This window comes from Glarea lozoyensis (genome assembly GCF_000409485.1).
Source record: "Glarea lozoyensis ATCC 20868 chromosome Unknown GLAREA16, whole genome shotgun sequence".
In the NCBI taxonomy this organism is placed as follows: Eukaryota; Fungi; Ascomycota; class Leotiomycetes; order Helotiales; family Helotiaceae; genus Glarea; species Glarea lozoyensis.
In genome coordinates this window covers 163,464-182,295 of record NW_007360990.1, presented here as the reverse complement: position 1 = coordinate 182,295, position 18,832 = coordinate 163,464, and the positions used below count along the sequence as shown (strand labels likewise).

The 18,832-nt window shown below is 46.5% G+C and overlaps 8 protein-coding genes across 8 annotated transcripts; 7 read left to right on the top strand and 1 right to left on the bottom strand.

The window, feature by feature from the left end:
* Positions 1 to 601: 601 nt before the first annotated feature.
* Positions 602 to 2,302, top strand: GLAREA_07337 (uncharacterized protein; the record flags this gene model as incomplete). The annotated part of the gene is made up of 3 exons (XM_008082025.1): positions 602 to 930; positions 1,019 to 1,566; positions 1,614 to 2,302. The coding sequence occupies 3 exons, from the start codon at positions 602 to 604 to the stop codon at positions 2,300 to 2,302; spliced, it is 1,566 nt and encodes a 521-aa protein (XP_008080216.1).
* Positions 2,303 to 3,514: 1,212 nt separating this feature from the next.
* Positions 3,515 to 4,654, top strand: GLAREA_07336 (Tryptophan synthase beta subunit-like PLP-dependent enzyme; the record flags this gene model as incomplete). Its single annotated transcript, XM_008082024.1, has 2 exons — positions 3,515 to 3,612; positions 3,673 to 4,654. The coding sequence occupies 2 exons, from the start codon at positions 3,515 to 3,517 to the stop codon at positions 4,652 to 4,654; spliced, it is 1,080 nt and encodes a 359-aa protein (XP_008080215.1).
* A 1,451-nt stretch (positions 4,655 to 6,105) lies between these two features.
* Positions 6,106 to 7,817, top strand: GLAREA_07335 (uncharacterized protein; the record flags this gene model as incomplete). Its single annotated transcript, XM_008082023.1, has 3 exons — positions 6,106 to 6,891; positions 6,945 to 7,079; positions 7,143 to 7,817. The coding sequence occupies 3 exons, from the start codon at positions 6,106 to 6,108 to the stop codon at positions 7,815 to 7,817; spliced, it is 1,596 nt and encodes a 531-aa protein (XP_008080214.1).
* Positions 7,818 to 8,781: 964 nt separating this feature from the next.
* Positions 8,782 to 9,606, top strand: GLAREA_07334 (uncharacterized protein; the record flags this gene model as incomplete). Its single annotated transcript, XM_008082022.1, has 1 exon — positions 8,782 to 9,606. One exon carries the CDS (start codon positions 8,782 to 8,784, stop codon positions 9,604 to 9,606), a length of 825 nt encoding a protein of 274 aa, XP_008080213.1.
* A 1,083-nt stretch (positions 9,607 to 10,689) lies between these two features.
* GLAREA_07333 (uncharacterized protein) lies at positions 10,690 to 11,397 on the top strand (the record flags this gene model as incomplete). Its single annotated transcript, XM_008082021.1, has 1 exon — positions 10,690 to 11,397. One exon carries the CDS (start codon positions 10,690 to 10,692, stop codon positions 11,395 to 11,397), a length of 708 nt encoding a protein of 235 aa, XP_008080212.1.
* Positions 11,398 to 12,500: 1,103 nt separating this feature from the next.
* On the top strand, positions 12,501 to 13,253 carry GLAREA_07332 (uncharacterized protein; the record flags this gene model as incomplete). Its single annotated transcript, XM_008082020.1, has 1 exon — positions 12,501 to 13,253. One exon carries the CDS (start codon positions 12,501 to 12,503, stop codon positions 13,251 to 13,253), a length of 753 nt encoding a protein of 250 aa, XP_008080211.1.
* A 397-nt stretch (positions 13,254 to 13,650) lies between these two features.
* On the bottom strand, positions 13,651 to 14,755 carry GLAREA_07331 (S-adenosyl-L-methionine-dependent methyltransferase; the record flags this gene model as incomplete). Its single annotated transcript, XM_008082019.1, has 2 exons — positions 13,651 to 14,472; positions 14,528 to 14,755. The coding sequence occupies 2 exons, from the start codon at positions 14,753 to 14,755 to the stop codon at positions 13,651 to 13,653; spliced, it is 1,050 nt and encodes a 349-aa protein (XP_008080210.1).
* A 528-nt stretch (positions 14,756 to 15,283) lies between these two features.
* On the top strand, positions 15,284 to 18,551 carry GLAREA_07330 (ARM repeat-containing protein; the record flags this gene model as incomplete). Its single annotated transcript, XM_008082018.1, has 7 exons — positions 15,284 to 15,438; positions 15,494 to 15,507; positions 15,560 to 15,603; positions 15,649 to 15,938; positions 15,990 to 16,270; positions 16,374 to 18,334; positions 18,387 to 18,551. The coding sequence occupies 7 exons, from the start codon at positions 15,284 to 15,286 to the stop codon at positions 18,549 to 18,551; spliced, it is 2,910 nt and encodes a 969-aa protein (XP_008080209.1).
* Between the last annotated feature and the right edge of the window lie 281 nt (positions 18,552 to 18,832).

Here is an 18,832-nt window from a genome sequence, read left to right as displayed (position 1 = left end):
TATGGACTTCAGAAAGTAAAAGAGGTTATTTAAAATCTCGTTCTCATCCCTCAGTTCTACTAATAGTCCCTTCTTTCATAAAACACCAATTCCTTCATATCCCCTCTTCCCTCCCTCTTCTCACCCACCCATCCAGCTACCTCCTCCATCCATCGGAGTCCAACCCCGATATTAAACCACTACCCTATAACCAATCACGTCAATGCTCTGAAAAGATAATCATTACCCTATAGTTCTACTTCTTCTCAACCATCAATTCACATTACCCTATAACTATCTTTCATCATTCTTAACACGATTACGCTCTTAGCAAGCTTTTTCCGACTAAGGAACTAGTGACGACAGAGGGCTCGCTTAGCACCTAACGATTAATGGACCTAACGGATCGTAGTATAGTGTAAAAAGGAGCCTAGTACGGATAGTCCGTCTTTTTAGGTCTTTTGCTAACTAATGCACGACAAAGCAAATTTCAACTTTTACAATTATTTTGAGATTTCTTTAAATAATACTCTACTCATTCAAAGTTTGCAAACCTGCCTCACTAAGAACCTGACAGGCTGGTCCTTGCCTAGGTTTGATCTTTAAATTTAACTTCCCTCTAATGCCCCCCTTGACGATGACGCGCTGGACGAGATTGCCAACTGAGATTCGTTCCATCATCCTCGAAATGGTAGCAGAGAATTACAGGTTCAAATCCGAACAGTACGCCCGCGCGGGCTATGCCAGCGTCTGCCGGGAGTGGCAACCGGTCTTCGAACAGAGGAACTTTCAGCGACTTGTTCTCGATCAAGAGCGCATATCTGACCTTGAACAAGTTATGAGTACCAATCAAAGACGATATTATCTCAGACACCTATTCCTTCGTGTCAGGCTTAACAATTACGACTGCACAGTCTGTAAATCAAAGGAGGATAACCGAACAATCAGGAAGTGAGTAAGAAATTGCCTGGTCCTTGATTTGGTTCACTATTGCACTATTGATTTGCGAGCACAGTCCTACCATCGCTAATTCTAATAGCAATAACGCTATATTTAGCACAGCCATCTGGAATTTATTAGTTATCCTTTCGAAGTGGACCGGATTCGCCGGGAGTCGTCGCCAACAAGGGCTGACTTTAGAAATTGGCGCCTATTCCCCGGGCGACTCTAAGCACACATTTAGGGACTTTCATCTCGAGCCCGACTATCCGTACCAAGAATTAAAGGACTTGGAGACACATTGGGAAGCGTACAAGCTACGAGCCGACAAACTTGGACTTGACAGCTTGAATGACCCACATCATGGGTGGGTTAACGGCAGTCGGGACGATGTAAGCTTGGAATCAAAACAGAGAATAATGGGAACATTGACTATCAAAGCTAAACTTCCGGAATTCTCCGCGTTCTCCCAGACGTTCCCAAAGGTCGAGATTGTAACGGGCCTGCTTATCCGTCGACAGTTCTATCGGAAAATTGCAGCCAAATCCCTCCGCAAGCTCCTCCGGGAGACGTTCACATGCCTTCGGTGGTTTCGTCACGAAGCATGGCATGATGTTGATCCACAGCAGCAGTCATGTTTTGAAAAGAGTATGTCGAAGTCGCATTCCTTGTCACATGTTGACTTACCATTGCAGTCTACAAGAGTATTATTTTACGGAACCTACCAAGTACTCTCCGGGAACTATATATATTCGAGCACTTCAACAAAATTCTCCACCCAGAACGATCCACCAGGCGTGCAAACCGGCCTTTGGGCAAAGCCCTCTCAAAGTCTAGCCGTTTGCTCGAGAATTTGTCTGCGGCCTTCCTTGTGGATGCTGAAGATTTCTTCGCAAATCTCTGGCCGACCAACGAACAAAATTTGAACGTAATTCCCTGGGAGAACCTTCGAAAGCTGGCTCTAACATCACGTTTGCTGCATCCATTGATAGGGCGTGGAAAGATTAACAAGATGCTCATAAATGCAGGCCGGGCGGCTGCTTTCATGCCTAAACTTGAGGTTATGGAGATATGGAATGGTGGCGAAGGTTATGCTTGTCTCTTCCGATACAGCAATGATGATGGAGAACCTAAAATTACTTGGGAATGCAACTGGGGCAGTCACGTTACGTTGGATTATACCGTAGTCCACTGTTGGGCAAATTTGCCCAGGCATGGGCAACATCCGCATGGCAATCTTACAACTGTGGTCAATCGGCTACCAAGGCGACGTAAGCAGGTGAAGACGTATGCCGCTACAATTCGTCATCTGAAACTGCGAAGAAGCGTCTTGCATCTCATTTCTGATTATCAGCTATCCTGGGAGGAATATGGTAACTCATAAGGTTAGTGTAACAAGTGTTGGACTTCTGGTTAGTGTTCACATAAAAGCACTTACGTTTCTTCTTACACCCAAATTACATGCAAATTTCTCCCGTATGGCTTGTCACCTGTTGCTCCCACAGCGTCGGATAGCTGCCTCACCGATTGTCAGGTATAGGCTCTTGCCACAATCACCCGTATAATCATTTTATTAGAATAAATTGTGAGGTTTCCCCTCACAAGATCCTTAATCAGGTCTCGTGCACTCCATTGAATACGCACCTGCAAACAGTCAAAAGTAAGAATTCAGCGCCGAATACTTTAGTTATATTCCACGGACTGCCTAACTACTTGTTAGGATGCTCACGTACTATACTAGCCGTCCGAGAGTTGGTAACTCTGATGAAATCTTCTCATAGAAGAGCACTTGAATATGCTCGAGGAGGCTTCCTCGTGGAAGACTAAACAAGTGTCAGTTACCTACCTAAACTTTTGGACTAAATAAATCGTAAGAAGTCTCATTTACTTAAAACAATTGACGAAATATGTCATAATGTCCTAAGTCAATCCACTAACTAACGATATTTCGTCAACTTAATCGAAGAAATATCGTGCTTCGACTGCCACTTATTTTGTCTACCGCGAAGCTGCTTTTCATCCATCGGAGTCTCTCCCCGACAACCAAACTATTACCCTATAACAAATCACGCCAACAGTCCGAAAAAAACATTATTACCCTATAGTTCCACTTCTTCTCAATCGTCAATTCACATTACCCTATAACATTCCTTCATTACCCTATACTTTGTACCCCATTACCCTATAACTCTCGCGCATTACCCTATAACTTTCACCACGGGGCTCGCTTAAATGCGGATGACCCCGCTACGAGGGGCTTGGGCAAAGGGAAAACTCCGAGCTTATCGTTATCGTGATTGTGGGGAAGAAAATAAACTTTGGTTCCGTTGCCCTGCCCAGGTGATCGAGGAGAATATGTATATTAAGGAATGGCGAATTCTCCTTGGGTTCTTTGACATGCAGGAGATTTCAAAGTTCACTTTGAGATGAATTAGTTGAAATCGGAGAATATTTGACGTGAAAGAGCCTAGAGGTAAGCATACAAGAGTGGAGGGTGAAAGACAAGGGCGCGACTGACATTTGATAGAACCAAATAGACGTATATCTTTGCAATACTTCATTTTAATCACATATCCAAAGTGCAAAAGACGCAAGAATGGGTTCCATAACTCCAAAGCCGGCTCCTCCTACTCCCCAACCATGGGTTGAAACACCACTGTATCGCTCATCAATTCTCTCGCGCTTCGCAGGATGGTAAATACCTCTCTCCATCTCCAAATATATAGCATGTCTTTGACCATTCATGTGCCGTAGCAACATTTATCTCAAACTTGAGACCCTCCAACCAAGCGGCTCCTTCAAATCCCGCGGCATAGGCAACCTCATGTCGCGCGCAATCTCGAAATACCCACCCAACACACCCGTCCGCTTCTACTGCTCCTCTGGCGGAAATGCTGGGCTAGCATGCGCTACCGCAGCGCTTTCGCTGTCCCAATCCTGTACTATCGTTGTGCCCTTCACGACCAGCGCGTTCATGATCGAGAAACTGAAGAGTCTGGGTGCGGAAGTGGTGCAGGTGGGCGAGCACTGGGCGGCGGCAGATCAACATCTGCGAGAGCAGTTGCTAGGGAAGGACAAGACGGGGGTGTACGTGCCGCCATTTGATCATCCGGATTTGTGGGAGGGACATGCTTCGATTGTGGATGAGATGGAGAGGCAGATGGGGAAGAGAGGCGGATATGATGCCGTCGTTTGTAGTGTGGGCGGTGGAGGGCTTTTCGCAGGAATTATGGAGGGGTTGGAGAGGTATGGACGATTGGAAGGAGAGAGGAAGATGAGCGTTTTGGCGGTGGAGACGGAAGGCGCCAGAAGTTTGGCGTTGAGTGTTGAGAAAGGGGTGTTGAGTCGGTTGGGTGCTATCACGACGATTGCGAATTCGCTTGGTGCTACTCAGGTTGCGCCAAGGGCTTTCGAGTATACAAAGAGATATCCCGAGAATGTTGCTTCGGTGGTGCTTTCGGATGCTGAAGCTGCTATTGGCAGTGTATGCTTTGCGGATGATGAGAGAGTCATTGTTGAGGCGGCTTGTGGTGTGAGCATTGCAACTGCGTACAATGGTACTATCAGAAATATAGTAGGAGGAGGGTGTAGCGATGAGGAGTTTGTGAGGAAGAATGTTGTGATTGTGGTGTGCGGTGGCAGTAATATTAGTTTGGACGTATTGGAGAAGTACAAGGAGACTTATGGGAAAGACGAAAAGGTCGTCAAAGGATTTGGAAAAAGGCTGAGCTTGTAGTGTCCTTAGCTACATGTTTTGTTCTCGGTTTGGTCGTAATAAATGGCTGGGTAATGGGTAGCGAAAAAGCGGAAAATGAAATAGAAAACAAACAAGAACACGATTCTAGGCTCGTTGAAATGGAGAATTACATTTGTCAATTTGCCCTGGGTGGTGATTTGTTCATCAGCACTCCGTGCGGACCCTAATCGGTATGATGACAAGAGTATCCGCCAACTTTGAGCAACACACTTATGGCACCAATTAAATATTTGAAATGAAATTGTGCGTGATGTGGATGTTGAAAGGCACTTAGCTTGGGTCTTGTCTGTTTCTTGAGGAAAATATAGCCCGATGGCAAATAACTCTCTCTTTCTTGTGAATGTGTTTGGAGCGCGTCCTGAGGACATATTATCTGGCATGAGATCTCGCCTGCAAGTATGACGGCTGAACTCAGTCTCATGTTTCCTTGGTTGTTTGATTCATGCCCAGTTGTCAGAAACTCATTGTCGACGATAAACAGCGACTGGCAGATTCGAGGGTTCCTCTCTCCTTTGGCTAAATCCTATGGGGGCGTGGAGATATGATTTTTTTGCTTTTGCGCGCACAACACGGCTTGGTATCGGGGATGCGAAGTACCAGATGTATCGTATTTGGAGGACAATCAGCCATTCTTGAAGACTTCCGCAGTGTGTGTCTAGAAGGATTCAAGAGGCGGATGTTTGACCCCAATAACCCGAAACGTGGAGAAGGATCTGCGACATGGTTGAAATAAAGTAGGAGTCAGTTGGAAGAGTCGTACATTATATGCTCTCGTTGAACTCTTACCAACTGTTCGAGGTGTAAGGAGGCATTAAATACTGAGGACAGTCGGATTTATGTTTGATATGGATTCAGCCGTAAAAGCATATACGAGAGGTGCATCCAACTAGCAAACGCTTGACCATTTTAGGATAGTTTGCCGAGATTTCAGGTCCCAAGTCTTCCGTTAGCGAATGGAGACCTCTCCCGCAGCTTTCCTCACCACAACCACCAAATAATTCCTTCGTAACTCAAGTTACAGTGCATTCATCCTATCATTCTGAGGCGCGTCCAGCCCTGTTCCCCTGCGTTCTTCATTGAGACGCATCCGGCGTTCTCCACAGGTGCAGATGTTACCATGGAGGAGAGGGTGGATTGTGGATGCAATCTGTTCTATTATTATTCTCCCACCGCAGATATCACATCAGCTGCCGGTTCCAGCTTCCTTTTGCTATACCATTAACCCTCTTTCCCCAGATTATCTCACTTATATCTAGTCTTCTTCCTTTGTCACTGCAATATTGTTGCATAGCACACCCCTCCGTCTTTTAGGACCTGCTTAATGTACCAGGATACCATATTCCCGATTTGAATTCAACACACAACCACATTCCCAAGTTATCAAAAGCTTCCTTATCAGGCTTGCCACCATTCCCGAACCATCGTTCATCATGCCGAAACAACCTAATGTCGAATTTCAATTCGTCAATTCCACGATCGATGCTCCAACGATGCCTCGAGACCAAGCCGTTCGGGCACTCATCCGAAAGCAAGCGATGAAGAAGGCTTCTGCGGCTCGCAGAAAGGATGGGAATTATGGCAAACATAATCTTCGCCAGTACCCTGTATTTGTCGTTGAGCCAGCGAACCATGTTACGCCCACCGCCGTGGTGGTATTGGATCAGGAGGTCCACGAGAACAATACCACTATTATCAAAACCGAGTCCCCGCCGGGCCATAATGTCTACAACCATAAGAATGTACAGCAGAAGGCAGCGAATAGAATGACCAGTCAACAGAGGTGGCTCGCAAAACTTGCACTGAATCCAAGTCCATGTGCTAGTCTACCAGCTACGGGGTACGAGCTTACCAATATCAAGTCAGACTTTGATATTCTAGACTTGTCAACCTTGGCGTCTATGTTCGCCAGTCGTGCTGTACGAAATGCGTTGTCACAATACCCACTCCAAATTGTCCATCAGTTACGGACGCAGAAACAATGGTCATACTTGGAGTATCTGCCCAGTCAATATGGCCATTATGCATGTTTGAGTGCTGCCACGGACTGTGTAATTGCTCGCGCAAGGCAAATTATTTCTCCGCATGATAATTGGGAATCTGCGGTTACACATTTCTACTGCAAAGCGTTAGGCACTTTACAGAAGGCATTGGATGATCCTGTGCAACGATATAGTGCTCAGGTCCTTTGTGCTACTGAGATTTTGGCGCTTTTTGAGGTAAGCATCGCAGTCTTTCCAAAATATCTGCCTATATTGATATCACTGAGTAGCTGCTTGATCCAACCGGCGAAGCTGCTTGGGTTCGTCATTCGGCCGGAGCCGCTAGATTGATTCAAATCCGTGGTCCTAACAATTATAATTCCGATTTTGAAAAGGCACTTTTCATGGCACACACTGGCCCAATTGTGAGTCCTCGCGCTATGGCTCCAGACGCTTACATTCAGTCACTAATCCGTTTCTTTGGCTAGATGACAGAATGTGTGATGAACAATCAAACTTGCTTTCTCGAGGAAGAATCTTGGCAAGAAGTCTTCCGGTCCATCATCCATGAAGACGAGTTCTTGATATCTGACCGAAGTGAAATCACTATTAGCCTCATCATGATCAAAGCCTTTCTACCAGGCCTGTTTCGGGATGTCACCAACATTATATGTGTGGATTCCGAACCTAAATCTGACTACGTAAATGCTGTAATTGATGGCCTTCGCCGAGTTCGAGGCAATCTTCGCAAATGGCGAGGCAGATATGCAAAGATACTCTTGTCACTTCCTGGCATGCGTCCCGGAAGCTTGGCATATGATTCTCACTGCAAAGTTTTCTCAACATACGTTACATGTTTGATGATATCTAGCCGTCTTTTAGGAACCCTTTCGGCTGTTGAGCGTGCGGATTGCGAAGATTGCACTCAGCGACTCTCGGAAGAAATGTTCGAATTGACCATTCAAACGAAATCTGAGAGCGAACAAACCGCATTGTTCATGGCCCAAACTTTTGGTATTTCCGCCTCGGTTCAAGCAACACAACCTATTTGGCGAGAGCTCACAGAGAGCGAGTCTGACATTTATACCCTATCCGGTGCTGCTGTGGCTCGCTCAGCATTCGAGAGTTGGTGCCGAGTTATTGGACGAAAGATGCCAAGTTGAATGACTTTAAAACGGCGGCACACCGTTTCTGTGGCAAATAGTGGTTGAGGGCAGAAATCCCAACGCCTGTCCCAATGTTCCTGTCGAGAATTTCCTCTCGCTTTCAACACCAGCTCCACGCCGAACTTCATCTTCGTTTCCACTATGCGAAATTCATGTCTTGTCTCAAATCTGAGGCTTGAGGTTTATCAGGTTCTACTCTCTGCGGACATGCATATAGGTTGTCTGTGGCGGACAACGGATCCGGATACATTGACTGACTGGGAAAGTGTTGAAGCAGGGCTGTTCGATATGCCCGCGTCATGCTCCAAGTCGATTTTTCTTCAAGCTTAATGAGAAGTTGGAATGTCGGACAATGGCTCATAACATATATGCTAAGCCTATCGCGGAAATATGTCAGCTGCATATACTCGTACTATCGCCAAGGGTGATGCGCCGTGGGGGACTGTTGCGCGGTCTCTAAGCCATAGTTTGGTAAGAGTGTCGGAAGCCACATTTTACGAAAGATGATGTTGGTGCAAAGCTTTCCGTCTGAAAGTCACGAATGCATAAGATCTTGTAGATCGTCATGGCCGAATTGGGATTTCGTGTCGTGTCGCATTACGTTGTGGGACACATCGGGCGTGGTAAAACACCAACCACCCATCCTTGCAACACAGTAATTTTCCGCAGATGTCAGCCCAGTAAATGATGTAGATAATGACGAGCGGACTGAAAGGTATACTGAAGCATTTCCTCGATGTTCAATTCATTTGCAACGGAAATTCATATGCAAATGAAAATTTTGGTAGACGTTCAATCACAGATTCCCTTGGAAGCATGAACCGTAATCCTTAGCAAGAGTATGTTCCTCGATTCAATATGTGGAGACTCATCTAACTTGTTAGTTATCGATCGAATAAACTTTGAACCTCCGATATCATTTCCCCGAATTTGAAACGCAGAGCTCATCCAGCTAGTCAGCATGTCCACTCTGTCGATGCGTATAGCTGTCGTCGGCGCTGGTGCGGCTCATTTCAACGTCGCCAATGCTCTGAGTCTTGATTTGATGGCCTCTGCTTCTTCGTTGAATTCCAGAGCAATACTCTCTCGTTCAAATGCGCAAATCTCGCCACGGATGTCCTATATCAGACCACGAGACGGGTCAGACTCTGCGAACCTAGCCGTCCTCGGTGTACTCTCAGCCGTATTGTTTCTCGCAATGATCATCTTGGGGATCTTTCATGGCTGGAATTGGCGGAATTCAATGTTGCGGGTCATACGTGTCCAAAAGGAGAAATACGATGCCTTTTTCACCCCGGAACTTCCTGTCTCTGAACCCATCTACGAGAAGGACGGCCAAGGAATTGGGGACCCTAAGATTGAGAAAACTTACGAATTAGATGCTCAAAGTAACAGGAGTCTTAGAACGAGACTTAGCAGAGCCTTCTCATTGAAAAAGAAGATCGTGGTCAATAAAACAGTCGAAACTTGGAGGATGGCACCTGGCGGCCCATTTAATTCCCACTCACCTACGGCGGAAGTACCACCAATGCCTCGAGCACCACTGGTTATGGAGGCCATCATATTACCAGAGCTTCCAGCGCAGTCACTACGAACCGAGAAGTCCAAGATCCTGACAGAAGATGAAGGTATCGAAAAAGCCTCAGCCGAGAGAATGCGAATCGACCGTCTTCAATCCCTTAAAACAGAAGAAGAAGAGATCCAAACCCTTCTCCTAACCCTCCAAACTCGGAAGACCCAGCCCTCAAAAGATGACGCACCACCAAAGGCGCCCCCCCCAAAATAAACCTCCCTTCGCCAACGGCCGCCCCACTTCGTCACATTCACCTTCAAACATACTTTAAATATTAAATCAAACGAAAAGGATCTAACCAATAGGCGGGCCTAACAGCCCGCCTGCGACTGATTTGTGTCTGGAGTTTCCCGTCGTTAAACACGAAAGCCAGGAAAGATAGAAAGAAACTTTCCTGAAACATTAAACGAACCCGGATGTGGGTGCGCAGCGGGCGGAGGGAAGCGTGCGCACCCCCATCCGGACCAGTTTAGACACTTGGAGCCTACGGGTGTAGTGATATTTTCCTGTTTTTGGCGTTGGTGGTCTTTTTCTTTTGGGTGGGAAGGGGGTGGGTGGTGTTGTGGTTATTGACTTTTTTTTTGGAGTTTTTGGAGAGGTTTCGCTTAGTGTTGTATATATTTATGATTTCTTTTATGTTGAGCACAATTTTAGATCGGTGGGGTGACTGGATTTCGTCATCCACCTGTTTGCAGCAAACCCGTTCGTTGTATTTGGAATTACCTTCGCAGTTACTTCGTTTTGCCTCGATCCATTACTATTCTTTAGTCTTGCCTTCTTTGTTACCCAGAGTTCTTCCGGATGGTACCAAATATACTGCGGTACCGGTGATACTCGGCCCTACGAGGACAGAGTAAACGTGTGTTCAAATCTATCTATGTCGGGAGCTTAGCAGAGACGTGCATTTCATCCCTTGGCCATGGAGAGGAGTTTCTTGAAATCTCCAGTTGCACGACGTCGGCGTTCGAGGACTGCCAGTGGATTTCGGATAGGGACATGGGTTTTGGTTTCGTTTATCTTTCGACATGTAGAGGAAAACCTATGAATTGCAAATGGGAACCCGGTTCTTGGTCTCGGTCAATTGTCTGCAGGTACTCCAGACTGAACCGCAGCAGACTTAACCTACGCAGGTAGCCGTCGAGGCATCGGCGACTACGCGTCCGGGAGTTGAGGACAGGCTGGACTGTAAGGACTTGTTGAGGGGTTGGGAGTCTCCAGTCTTCGTTATGTTCAGCCTGGAGATGTTGAACCTCTACAAACAGCGATACAGCAGTCGAAGAGATGTTGCTTACGACGATGGTTACGATATTAGTTAGGGACATGGGGAGAATAGCTGGTCGAACACCACAAGTGGAGTCCGATACAACTACACCAGAATCGAGAGATTTGTTTTCCACTGACAGCTACGCCGGTTTCAGCATTACTGTCGCGCCTTCAAGTCCCCAGGATCATACCACAGTAATTATCATCTCGGATGGGGAACCTCCTACAACTACCGCCGAGACCTCTACCACAAGGATCATCACCAGTCCGATATCCCTTTCCCATGGCTTGATATCTAAAGCGAGCACAATTATTTCTGTTGAATCGACCTTGCAGCCGCGAACAACCTCTACACCGCGCTCATGTCTCGATAGCCAAGCACCTCCTGAATGTAGCGCCACTATATCCATCAACGAATTACTGCACTATCAAAGCAACACCAAACCATCATACTTGACACAATTAATTACTGCTGCCTGCTTCCTCTTATTCTTCTTGGCTGTAGCAGTCTACCTATTTGTCTGTTTGAAACTACGCAAAAGCCAGAAGCGCCCGGTATCTCTGCGCTCGAAAGATGAACACGTAATAGATGGGAAGGAGCATTGTGGCATAGAACTAACTACGATTTACAACACACACGAGGCAGATGGTCAAGCTGTCATGAGAAGGGAGGAAGTGATACTCCAAGGGATGGGGTTGTCCGAAGAAACAGATCTGTTACCAGGAACACGACGACAGTAACAGTACCGAACTCACAGCCGTCAACTACTGCGGCTGATGTCATTACTTCCGCCGATACCAACCTGTACGTTCTACCTACCTTTCATTTTGACAAATGAAGCTATCTCCAGTTCAACGGATTAAACAGAGGAATCAAAGCGGATCAGGACATATTTGCAGGTGGAGAGGAGGAAGACCATGATATCTCAGGGACTTTGTGAGACGAGTGGGATGTACCTTTCGAATTTCTCAGCCATTTTGTCGGTCCTTACCAATCATCCTCGGTGGTCACATCTCCTAGCGCTTGTTGTCTTTTGCCATGTGGGAAGTGGATGGATAATGAATAATATGTTCGAATGTATATTGTAAAGCTAAGCAGCTTCATAAGAAACGGTTTCTGCAGGGCAGAAATATGGGGATCGGCGCAACAAGAACAATTTGGAATTGTATATCTGTCATTTCAGAAGGTCAGCAAAACTTAATCGAATACCAAACGATTTTACAATAAATATTCTGTATTTTTCCTTTCTGACTGACTTGTTGTTATACCACGTGATCCCGCCCCCTAATTGGAAGGTGGAAGCCATTACACAATCAATTGTTGCACATCGCAAGCCTCGAGCCATAGAGTGATCCGAGAGACCTCCATCTCACACCGTTATCCCACACAAGATTGGACGCCGATGCTCTTCGTCCAATGCGGGGAACAAGCACTCCGTAGGTACTCACGTAATTCGCTTCTTTCTGACAGCTGAAGCGACGCCTTGCATCAGCGTGAAATTGCAACCTAAAGATGACTCTGATTTGGTAATATGATGGATCAGCTGGTGAGTGTATTGGATGGTTTACTCGGTCTTGTTGGTTAATTCGTTGAAGATGGCGGCGGTCAGCGGGCCCTTGTTTTGGTTGTTAGTTGGGAGGTGTGATAAATTTGAGCTGAGGTGTTACACGAAGCAAACACACGTTGAACAAGGCTCTCGTGGCTTTGAAAGTGAGAATGGAGGGATGCTATGATGTGATGTGTTTGGAGCCCTCTTTAAATCGTTCAATGTTTGCGACTTACACGGATACAGCTCTTGAGCTTCGATTTCGACTACGAAAGTAAACTACCAACCACAAAAGCGATGGCTACCGCAACAGTGACGGAATTACCAGACGCCCATGTCCCAGAAGACCAGAGCTCCAATACCTCAGACAAGATGCAAACCAAGCTCCTGAACGAGAAAAACATACCCAACACAACAACAGCACCAGTAACCGAATACCTCACCCACATCCCTGACGAATACGTCGACTCAATCATCAAAGCCCTCGGCGGACCACCACCCCTTAAACACTCATTAAGCCAGCACATCTGGCCACCATCCGGACTCAACGAAGGCCTCTACAAAGACGTCCTCCGCTACCGCCACTTCGCACAATACAAATTCTACTTCGCCTCCCTCCTCTACAACTTCTGTCTCGTAACCCAGCTCATCCTCGGCGCAGCCCTCACCTCCCTCTCCGCCTCCTCCGCATCTCGCAACGGGACAGCAATCACCATCATCGCAGCCGCGAACACCGTGAACGCGGGCCTCGTCGCGCTCCTACACAACAGTGGGTTGCCTAGTCGACTGCGAAATGATATGGTGGAGTACGAGAAGGTGCAGATTTGGATAGAGGAGATTATGAGGGGGGGCGTAGCGTTAGGCGTGTTAGTTGAGGGGGGAGCGGGGGATTCGACGATTACGGTTAGGGATAAGGTTGTTGGGGAGGCGAGTGCGAGGTTTCTGAGGGCGAGGATGACGGTTGAGAAGAATAGGCCGAATGCGTATAGTGCTACCAATGCTACGACTCCATTGCCGGGGGTTGCGCCGCAGCCTGGGACGACGGTGTAGGGATTGAGCTGTGGAAGATATTTGAGGAGGAGCTATTTGCAGGGAGCGTTGTGCTAGAATTGGAAAGAGAAGTGCTATATCAGAAGCGGGACGTGGAAATGTGTGAGGCGCGTTCCTAAAGCTATGATATATAGCAGGCTAACGAAGAAAACTAGGGTTTCAAGATTGACAGATTTAACAGAAGCGCAGAGGAGCGTTGTCGAAGAGCTAGTTTGAGCTAGGGATTGAAGCTTGACACCCACTGTAGGTGCTAGCAGTTGCCTAAATATGCTGATGCAACACATGTAATGTAGAACAGTAATAATACCCCAACATAGGACAGAAGAGTTCCACTTACCTTGAATGCCCGATTCAGAATCGCTTCAAAAATGCAATTGTACAACATATATTACATTTATTACTTGACATCTCCACCTCCTAATATGTCCTTGATGTTGATTTGACCACTTCCCCGCTCCAACGGTTGAGACTGATTTGGTCCTTCTTTCCAGCCGATCATATATATCATACGAAAAGTCGCAGGTAACGAGCCATCATCATTGCCATGCAACTCCCGATAAATACCTTCATTAGCAAGCAAAACATCTCGTTGTATTGGCCCAAATTCTCGACCAAACACCGCATTGCTTTCTCCCATCGCTTGAAGATCCTGCATTAAGGCAAACGAGGTTGGATAATCGACGATTATGTCGTCCACATCTACTGTCAACATCTTAAATCCAGCTTTCTGTAATAGTCCGCCCATATCTCTTACATCTGCCAAGGGCGAGACGTGAGTTGAAACACCACCTCTTCTGTCTTGATCCGCGAGTTGTAAGGAAGTGCGTAATTCGTAAAGAGAATCTCCTCCAAACATTGCGGCGATGAACGGTGCGTCCGGTTTCAGAACGTGGTTTATCTGTGCAAGTAATGATGGTAGATCATTAATCCAATGCATACTTAGAGAGCTCAAGACTGCGTCGAAAGAGTTTCCATCATATGGGAGACTTTCTTCGTCCCCGATTACATCTCGAGTGATGTCTACCTCTTTGTTGAACGGTTGATCCGCGTCTCGATACAGAATGGCTCGCGACGAGTCGGCAGCTGTTATCCGCCCAATTCGAGTTGATAATGGCGGAGATTTTGCTTCTGGGAATGGATCGGGTAGAGTGAGTGCGCGGGCGATATTACATGAATTTGCACCCAAGTCGAGAACGTGGCCAAAATGTCTATTAATGTCCTACCAAACATTAGATCACTTTGACTTCCATTTGCGTCGTAGAACACAATCATACCAGCAATCGCTCAGACAATCTCATTGCCACTTCATCCTTCAAATAATCGACTCTCCTACTACTCTCGACATCTGCTGCTGCTCGTTCCTTCTGCGCCCATTTCGTACGCCGGTTGAAGATTTGCAGAGTAGGGTTTCCTGGATTTTGAACTGCATAATTTCGAATGAAACCTATGCTCCGCCTATGAACATTGCGAGGTAAAAATGATCGTACATTTGGGGCTTTCATAATAGTCAATTGAAAGTTGTACAAATACAATTGTGTAGCTTCATGATGTTGAAGCTGGAAAGGCTATGGTGACGTTTAGCAATATTTGGTACCCGCGAGGCTCCCGCCCTCTAAGTCCGTCTCCGTAGAATCCCTGTCACTCGTGTACACTAGCCGCCTCTGTACGGGGGGTTCAACACCATCTGCAAAGCACACCTCCAAGCATTTAGAAGCTTTCGAATTCTTTGCGCCCATCGCGAGATAATTCTACACCAGCGTTCGAATTCGAGCTGGCTACTGGCCACCACGCGGCGGATGGACGGCCATGATCTTGGGCTAATCTGAGAAGCTCTTCCCCTCTACGACTCCAGCCCACGTTCCATAACACACCTGCGAAGCCGATCAGCTTGATCGAAACAAAGCACCCCGAGAAGACTGCGCGTTTCGAGCTTGGAGGTTGATCTTGCAACCAGGTTTGCGCGGAAGTCGGCGTGTTATCCAGCTTCTTGTTGATCTGACAAATCGAGAGCGGTACACTCGACAGTAAAAATGGCGACCTCAGCAGCTTCGAACTTCCTGAGTAGGGGGACCTCGGGAAATAATTCGAATATGCGTGGACTGGTGCAGTTCATCGCTGATCTGCGGAATGCCAGAGCAAGGGAATTAGAAGAAAAGCGGATCAATAAGGAATTGGCGAACATAAGGTAGGTTCATTTTGGGAGCGCATAAAACAACTGTAATGCTGACGGTATCATTTAGACAGAAATTCAAAGGTATTTGCAAGATATGGTGTGCGGTTCGGATCAGTCACTGACATAGCCATAGATGGCAGTTTGAGTGGATACCACAAGAAAAAATATGTCTGCAAGGTAGGATTTCAACAGCATGTAGAAATAAGCTCTGACAATTTCTAGCTTCTGTACATATACATTCTGGGGTGGAATGTCGATTTCGGTCATCTCGAAGCTGTCAATCTCATTTCTGCAAACAAATATTCTGAAAAGCAGATTGGATATCTTGCTATGACCCTTTTCCTACACGAGCAGCACGAATTGTTACATCTCGTCGTCAACAGCATAAGGAAGGACCTCACAGATCACAATGAGTTGTTCAATTGTCTGGCGTTGCATGCGATTGCAAATGTGGGTAGTAGGGAAATGGGAGAAGCGCTCAGTGGAGAAGTGCACAGGCTGCTGATATCACCGTAAGACATGGGAACTGCATAATGGTTGTTGCTGTGGCTAACTCGATACAGGACTTCAAAATCGTTTGTGAAGAAGAAGGCTGCTCTGACTCTATTGCGATTGTATAGAAAACATCCAGATATTGTCCAACCGCAGTGGGCGGAACGCATAATATCACTTATGGATGATGCGGATATGGGAGTTGCCTTGTCCGTGACCTCTCTCGTAATGGCTCTTGCACAAGACAACCCTGAGCAGTACAAGGGAAGTTATGTAAAGGCAGCTTCAAGAATGAAGCGAATACTTGTAGATGAAGAATATGCGTCGGATTATCTTTACTACAAAGTACCTTGTCCGTGGATACAAGTTAAAATGCTGCGATTGTTACAATATTTCCCTCCTTCAGGCAAGTAAACAGAGGTATCTCTGAAGCCAAAGCTAATTCTTAACAGAAGATACCCATGTTCGCGATTTGATCCGCGAATCACTACAGAAGATTTTGAATTTGGCATTAGAGATGCCAAAAAACGTCCAACAAAATAATGCACAGAATGCGGTTCTGTTCGAGGCAATTAATCTCATCATCCACCTGGATACAGAAACGGCGCTCATGAAACAAATATCAAGCAGACTTGGAAAGTTCATCCAGTCAAGGGAAACGAATGTTCGTTACCTAGGGCTAGAAGCAATGACACACCTTGCCGCGAGAGCCGAAACTCTGGATCCCATCAAACAGCACCAGTCTATCATCATTGGATCTTTGAAAGATAGAGATATCAGTGTGAGACGAAAAGGCTTGGACTTACTGTACAGCATGTGCGATTCTACCAACGCGCAACCAATTGTTGGAGAACTATTACACTATCTGCAAAATGCAGATTTTGCCATTCGAGAAGAAATGGTCCTAAAAATTGCTATTCTGACAGAGAAATATGCCACTGACATACAGTGGTATGTTGATATCTCACTCCGACTCATAGCCATGGCTGGAGATCATGTCAGTGATGAGGTATGGCATCGAGTCATCCAGATTGTAACGAATAACGAACAATTGCAAATATATGCAGCACAGAATATCTTGCAGTACGTCAAGGCGGATCATTGTCACGAGACCTTGGTCAAAATAGGTGGCTACCTATTGGGTGAGTTTGGACATCTAATCGCCGAAGACAAAGGCTGCAGTCCGATCGAACAGTTCCTCGCTCTGCAGAGTAAACTCCAAGGTTGCTCTTCAAGCACGAGAGCTATCATTCTCTCCTCTTTTATCAAATTCGTCAATCTGTTCCCTGAAATCAAGCCCCGCCTTATGTACGTCTTCCAAGCATATAGTCATACACTGGATTCCGAGCTTCAGCAGAGAGCATGTGAGTATCTTGCTCTGGCAAGTCTTCCGAATGACGATCTTCTTCGCACGGTTTGCGATGAAATGCCGCCATTCCCAGAGAGACAATCTGCTCTTTTATCTCGCCTACATCAAAAGCATGGAAAGACAAGCGACAAACGGACATGGGTTGTTGGAGGTAAGGATGCCCAGGCGGGTGAGAAAGACCTGTCTTTAGCCATGAATCCAGGATTAAAACGCGCTCAAAGTTCCAATGGCATCACTCCTGCCAATGGAGCGACAAATGGTGGTTCAAACGGGACCAATGGTCAACACAACGGTTCTAGTGATCTTGCTGGACTTGATATGCTTGACTCCGGACCAGCAGAGCCAAAAATGCTCAAAGCACCAAATTTGGCAAGCGCGGCACATCTCTCTCCAGACTGGGAGGTTGGCTATAACAAGCTTCTGCTAAAAGCAGAGGGCATTTTATACGAAGACGGTCAGATACAGGTTGGTGTGCGGTCAGAGTACCGTGGAGAAATGGCCTGTATCATTCTATACTTCTCGAATAAAGCTCCCACTGCGGTCAGCTCGTTCACCACGACTCTAGATCTCGATGCGGTTGAGAAGGAGAATTTGACTTGGGAAGTCAAAGGGTTGCCAGAAAGCACTATTGCTCAAGGCCTACAGAGCCAACAAATGATCATGTTTAGTGCTCACAATGTCTTTGACAAGAGCCCAACCATCAGAATCAGTTATTTGGCTGGTGCGCTTCAGGCCCTGACATTAAAATTACCGATCACAATTCACAAATTTATGGATCCTGCAGAGTTGACCGCGGATGATTTCTTTAAACGATGGAATCAGATCGGAGGCGCTCCACGAGAGGAGCAGCGGGTGTTCGGTGTGAAGGGTAATGATCGGGAATTCAACGACTCTTTTATTCGAAAAACGGTCGACGGATTCAGATGGGGCATTCTCGATGGCGTGGACAAAAACTCAAAGAATTTTGTAGGCGCTAGTGTTCTTCATATTGGTGGTGGTCGGAAATTTGGATGTCTGTTGAGACTGGAGCCCAACTATGGGAAGCAGGTAAGCCATCCGTCCCAACATGTTCTGTCACAAGACTAATGACTTTATTTAGATGCTCCGTCTCACCATCCGAGCAACAGACGAAACCGTCCCCCCAGTTCTCATCAAAATCATGGTCGACAGACTACAAATCGGCCAATCCACACAACCAGAGGAATTTATCCCGCCGTCACAGCGCGAGATCTCTGATGCTTTTGGAAATGTTCTTGTGTTATGAAAAGGCGACGGGGTCGAGGTGGAGTAATATAGTCGTTTGTTATTCTTAGCATCTATAGCGATACAAAATTTTGAGGCGTGGGTGGGATGCGGGCTTTGCGTGGGATTGTCGTTTGTGGAAGGGATGGGAAGAGGATGGGGATGGGGAGGGGTAGTTTAGGTACATATTGTGATGCATCTTAATGGAGTTTGAGTTGAGTGTTGAGTTGCTTTTTTGTGCTGTGTTTGCTCATCTATGTGAAGGCAGTATGGAGTGAGGAGTGATAATCGCCTTGTCCTCTC